Source organism: Lepisosteus oculatus, chromosome 3 (genome assembly GCF_040954835.1).
Source record: "Lepisosteus oculatus isolate fLepOcu1 chromosome 3, fLepOcu1.hap2, whole genome shotgun sequence".
NCBI lineage: Eukaryota > Metazoa > Chordata > Actinopteri > Semionotiformes > Lepisosteidae > Lepisosteus > Lepisosteus oculatus.
In genome coordinates this window covers 58,401,538-58,407,537 of record NC_090698.1, presented here as the reverse complement: position 1 = coordinate 58,407,537, position 6,000 = coordinate 58,401,538, and the positions used below count along the sequence as shown (strand labels likewise).

At 35.5% G+C, this 6,000-nt stretch overlaps 1 protein-coding gene across 6 annotated transcripts in view; it reads left to right on the top strand.

Moving 5' to 3' along the window:
* The first annotated feature begins 3,377 nt into the window (after window positions 1-3,377).
* Window positions 3,378-6,000, top strand: part of trpm3 (transient receptor potential cation channel, subfamily M, member 3) — a 227,348-nt gene continuing 224,725 nt past the window's right edge. For all 6 annotated transcript variants that reach the window (XM_015367507.2, XM_015367487.2, XM_069187305.1 and 3 more), the window contains exon 1: window positions 3,378-3,968. In XM_015367507.2, the coding sequence (XP_015222993.1) occupies window positions 3,798-3,968 (171 nt within the window). In that variant the 5' untranslated portion in view covers window positions 3,378-3,797. The remainder of the gene's footprint in view (window positions 3,969-6,000) is intronic.

Sequence of the window (6,000 nt, the reverse complement as noted above, 5' to 3'; positions counted from 1 at the left end):
CAATGAACTGCATTTAAAGCAGCTCTTCGGAGAAATAGGATCCATTCATGGACTAAGAAGAATGTAAATGTTGTGCCAGACAAGCTATTAGCTAATACTGCCCAACAATTCAAAAAATACAGAAATTAAAAAGATGAAACTCACATTTTATTATGTAGAATTTAATTTGGAAGATCAGTGATGTCCTAGATTATTTCCCTTTGTCCTAAAAAGCATTCTTGATTTTATGAGGGACTAACAGGACAGTATACTGTATAAAGTTTTATCATTTAATCTATACCTGGACAATATCCACTTCACATTATTTTCATAACTTGAATGTGGGGAAAAACGCCAACCAAAATTAAAAATCAAGCAAAACATGCATTGTAAGTACAGTCTGTTAACCCAGTAAATTATGCTCTGTTGTATATTAGATGTGTACTGTTTGTACCCATCTTCAGGACTATGAAAGTATTACCTATTAAAGTCGTTTTGGCAAATTTAAGAGGAACTTTCACTTTGAACAACTGGGAAAGGACTTGTTTCTGTTGTACTGTAATGTTCTCCACTTCTGCTGTTCCTCCATTTTTATTAATGTAACCTATGATCAGATTGAAATAAGCAATGCTCTTCACTTTTGCAAAACTACACATTCTCCTCAGGTTTGTACTGATAGCCTTTTTTATAATAAGTAAATTAGGAAGCATGTGAGTCCCTAAAGCAAAAAAAAAAGCTTTGAAAACCTGATAATGTTTAAAAACAGTCTTAGCAAAAGTTAGACTTAGTATTGAGTACAAGTTCCCAGTTTGTTCACATGTAATATTTTTTTTTAATTCTGGGACTTAAAACATGCTCTTTCTGAAGCGTAAAAAATGCCTGGATGTCTTCTTGATCATGTTATTTATGCAGTTTCTAAATCTTTAATGATGGCCTTTAAAATGTATCCTGATATAATGTTTTGTTAAGATGTAAGCATATACTGTAGAAAATGAGCAATTTAATGTCTCTAAGTGTTTACAGTTTAAATACATTTGAGATACTTTCTTTATCAATTAGAACTAAAAAAAACATATAACTGTATATGTTAATTACCCAGGAACCATTAAATTTATATATAGCTTCATTGATGGGTACAAAGAGTTCAACTAAAAATTACCAAATAACACTCAAAGAAAGTAATGCAGTTTTAATTGCTTTTTCAGAACGATGACTGTAAAACATGACTTATGCCTGTATGGGATTATTCCCTTGTTTTAAAGATTACATGAGGGAAGGGGGTAAAATGTGGAGCATTTTTAAATGACAGTATTTCAAATCAGAGTATCTGTAATGCCATACAAAATGAGGTTCTGCCTTCAAGCCTTGAAAAAAAAAAACTGATGTGTGCTGTACTGTATATATATTTTTTCTTTGTAATTCTGTGAAATAATTAAAGGGGGAAGTGTAAAAATAGGAAGGTCAATGCAATTATCACAAGAAAGCATTCCTCACAATGTTATACAGTAAATGCATTTCAATTAACTACTTGAAGGACTAAATTTAAGACGAATAAAGCTGTCCAAGATACTGTACAATTTGGACATTCCTCTCCTGGATGTGCTGAGTAATTACATGTCCATGACGAGAGTGAATGTTACCCTGTGGAGGGGATTGATCTAGGCCCTCTTGCCTGGCAGGCTGGGCTGATGGTGATGTTGCATCTGCAAAGAAGTAATTTCAGCAAAATTAAAGACCTACTGTGAGACATTCAGATGTGCCCTTGGGGTACCATTGAGTCATTGTATGCCAATGGCTTTCCACTTGTCCATGGTTTTGCATCTACTGTATGTGAAATAGTTACATGAACCTGTTTTTAAAAACTTCTACTCATGTGTATTGGACATACAATATGACAACAAAAACATGCTTTGTGAAAATCCACAGTCTTGGCTTTGTTTTGGGAATTTGAGGTTTTGACATTTTGGTGGATACAAACAAACAGTCTGTTTTCATCTCAGTACCATCCCAATTCTTTTCAATGCCATTGTGTAAATGTTTTGAAATTGGACGGCCCTTACATTTTTGGGGTATTATGTTACACAATCCTTTGTCTGGATTTCACTGAAACAAATGAGTTTTTTTATTTTTCAAACATGCATACATCATGACTATCTATCCAGTGTAATAGTATGCATAGTCTTTTGGTGTCTTTGGTTGCCTCTTGTTTCTGCCCATCCATCTTCCTCATTCTTTCTGTCTTCCTTATACAAATGGTGCTTAAGGTGGCTGGAAATCTCCTTTCAATGTTTATTAACCCTGATCCTTGAGGGATTTTTTACCCAAAGGCAATCAACAGCACATCTGAGCTTGTGATTGCACTGTTCCGTGTTTTTTGTTTTCTGTACAGTGATTTCAGGTGCCAAATCCAAGCTGTGAGACAACCCTGAAACACATTCACAGAATTTTGTTTGCATAGAAACTTGTATTGTTTACCTAAAAATTAGCCCAAATCACCTAGAACGTTTTACAAATGGAAAGGTATTGTTTTATGCTGACTTAAATACTGAAGTTAAAATGATTTTTAACTAATATTTATGAAATAAACTACTGTTTCAATATCTTACATTATTATTGTTGTTGTAAGTATTATTATTACTACAATTACTAGACATCTGGTGTGAGATATTAACCCAAGAGTAAAAACTTCTACATACAGTACGTTTGCAGAAATCTTAAAAATACATTAAGTGGGTTTGACTGAGAACCTGTGAACCCTTTACACAGTACTGAATGCACAATCAGTTGTATTTCAGAACACAAATTGTGCAATGCAAAAGTTTGAAATTAAATTAACAAAATTGTTATTGTAGATTATAATCTTTTTTCCTCCTGTAGCTTCTCAAGAAGGCATTTATTATAAATATAAATCTGAGGCTTTTTCTGAGGATATTTCTGTTTCTCGATTTATATGAAAGTGAAAGCACTATCGATATTTCTATGTACAGACATAATCTGCGTTAGTTTGTAGCCCTCATTCCCAGCCTGTACTGAAAGAACAGCCTACCATACTTACTATACAGTCGGTAACCTAAAGAGTTAAATCAATTTAAGCACTTTCTAAGAAGACAGTTATTAAAGCCATTACATGTTATGATTTTCTCAATACCAGTGCTTTTATTCAAAATTAAATGACGATGTCTTATCTGTTTAGCATTGTATTTTAAAATACAGTATGCTGTTTTTTGCATGCTCATTCAGTGTGGAGTAGCTCTTTATGTGCTTTTTACCAAGTTCTGGTTTTGGAGAAAGTGTCGGGATCTGCAATTCCTAAAACCTGTGCAAGAGAGAGATCCCAGTTGTGCTGTTTCCTCGTAATGAGCTGAATAAGTCTGAGGCAGTGGAGAATGGAGCAGCAACACAAGCCAGCTGGTCTCTTTTGCTCTCCTCTTTTATCTTGGTAAATACAAAGGCTTTAACGCACTATGAAGAACAGAGCCCAGGCTGTGAACTCAGGCAGTAAAGAAGGAAAGCGAACGCAAGACAGAGAGAGAGAGTGTGTGAAGGAGAGAGAGGTGTATTCAGAAATGAAGTGATTTGGAGCAGCATTTGCTTGGCTGTTTCAGAAGCAGCACTGAGACCTGAATAGCACTACGCGACACAAAAGGCGTGGCTGCTATCAAGCCACCAATTTAGAAATTGCTCTGAAGGAGAAAATGCAACAATAACAACAACAGTGTCAGGCAAGCAGACTGCGACTCCCGTGCTGACCTGATGGGAAACTGTTGAGCTTCAGATGAATCAGGTCTGGGCTGTCTAAAAAACCTCTCATTTTGGAAATGGCTAAGAAAAAGTGGGGTAGCCGGGGGGAGGTGGAGAGAGGGTGTTCCACACGGGACGACGCGTCAGGACGGGGTGCCAGTCGCGGACGTTTCACAGAGTCCTGGAAGAGGTTAAGCTCAAGACAGGGGTCAACGAAGCGGTCAGGGCTTTCTTCTCAACAGACACTGGTAAGCTGGAGCCTTCTGTCCTTCTCTACCTGTAGCAGACAAAGACATGCAAGGGGGCAGAGCACGTGCATGCATCAGTGTGTGTTGAAAGTTTAATAAGTGTCAGGATGTCACAGTGGTGCTGCTTTAAGTTATTGCAAACCTTATGACTGTAAACCGGAAAACAAACCGGAAAACAAAGCCACTCAGTTTTGCATTGTTGTTGATCAGGCTTTTATTTATTTTATTTTTTTTTTTTTTGGGAGGGGGGGTAGGATTGGTTGAAAGAATTGTTTTTTAATTGTGTTAAAATATAGCCATACAAAGGTTGTGCACAAATTCTAAAAATAAGGAGTTCTGTTATAAAATGTTTATACTGCATCTATGTTTAGGCACAGCCTCTTCTGAACAACACATTAACTGCATTAGAATTATCAGTTTTTCTGAGCTGCACATCTGTTTGTGACAAGTGCAATGACATTTGTCAGGCACAGAAATCAATGCATTTTACTTTTAATATAACGCAATGTATCAGAAGCCAGTGTTTCACAGTATGTAGCTTCATACACAAGTATATAGCTACTATTAGACTGATGCATGAGAACACTTTGAGTTATTTGAGCTGACCACATGTCTTCATGGGAGGAACTCTGCATGGCAGGTGATAACTGTTGTCCATTAGGAAAACCTGGGAGAGCTGTTAAACACAGACTTGGATCGGGGCCATGCTGAGGGGATCTGTTGCCTAGACATCAACAACACATTACTGAACTCAAAGCCCAAAGCAGTTTGCTTGTAGATGTTACATCACTTACACTAACAGCAATATGTGCTTTCAACAAAAAACACTGAGAAAATACTTTCAGCTGTAAACATTTCATTATAGATTGGAAGCTCAGTTTCCACTTTCTTGTTCTATACATGGTTCACAGCATTGTCCAGAGATCTGTAAAACTGCACATAAAGTCTTTTCTCCTTAGAAGAAATGTAAATGCTTTCTCTCATTTCAACTCATTTGTATATGTTGAAATCACCTTTCTGATGGTCTATTTTAGTTTTACCTTTGTTGTAATTGCTTGTTTTGTATCAGTCTGTAAGTACTGTACAATTTTTAGATATTGGGGGAAAAAAGTATTTGAGAAGTTATGCATAATCAGCTGTCAATAACATTTAATGATCCTCAGTTTCTAATTTTATGTACTTTCAGAAGGATCTTATGACAGAATTAGCTGGATAATACATTGCTGTTTCTGCCCCTTCCCTTTTCTTATTTTTCTTGTGAACAGAATTTATTTAGGATCTGTATGACTGGTAAACTGTGGGCAGAGTTAACACAACAGAATGAGTCTTGACTGACATTCAAAAACATATTGTTTTCTTTTTCAATTCAATAGATAGGAAAACATTCACGCAACAAAGTACAAACCCTAGTTTTGTGCAATGGATAAAGCATTTTATAACTTGATATTTTATGACTCCTACTGCTTTTGAATAATAAAATTGTATCCACAAATGTGATGTTACAATAGAAAATGTTTATGAATAATAATGAATAATGAATATATTACTAGAGTCCTGCAAAATGTCAAATAATACAACAACAGTTTTGAAACCTCAGGATGCCAGCCAACTTAATCCAAATAAACAGGTGTAAAGAATAATTAAAGTAATCACAGCAATATTCAATTAATTGTTGTAGATCATCCCCTAACAGTGAGAGCATTATGAACTTTATTCAACAGGTGTTTGTTTCATTGAATGTGAATTAGAAATTAATCACAGGCTTGCATATCTAAATTAACATTAGTGATAATTAAGATCTGTTAAGGTAATTTGACTCAGGTAGTTTCAAAGCCTTTTGTTCTAGAGAAATGTGTTAAATTCTGTAGATGATAGAAGATAATATTGATGGGGGTTTTGCCCATATGTTATATAATGTAAGGAACCCTGTCTTCCGACACCTGTAGTACTACACAGTTCTTCAAAAGGAACACAGTATCTGAATTAATATATGTGTTACCAGAGTAGCACAGATCCCGAATAAAGCATCTGT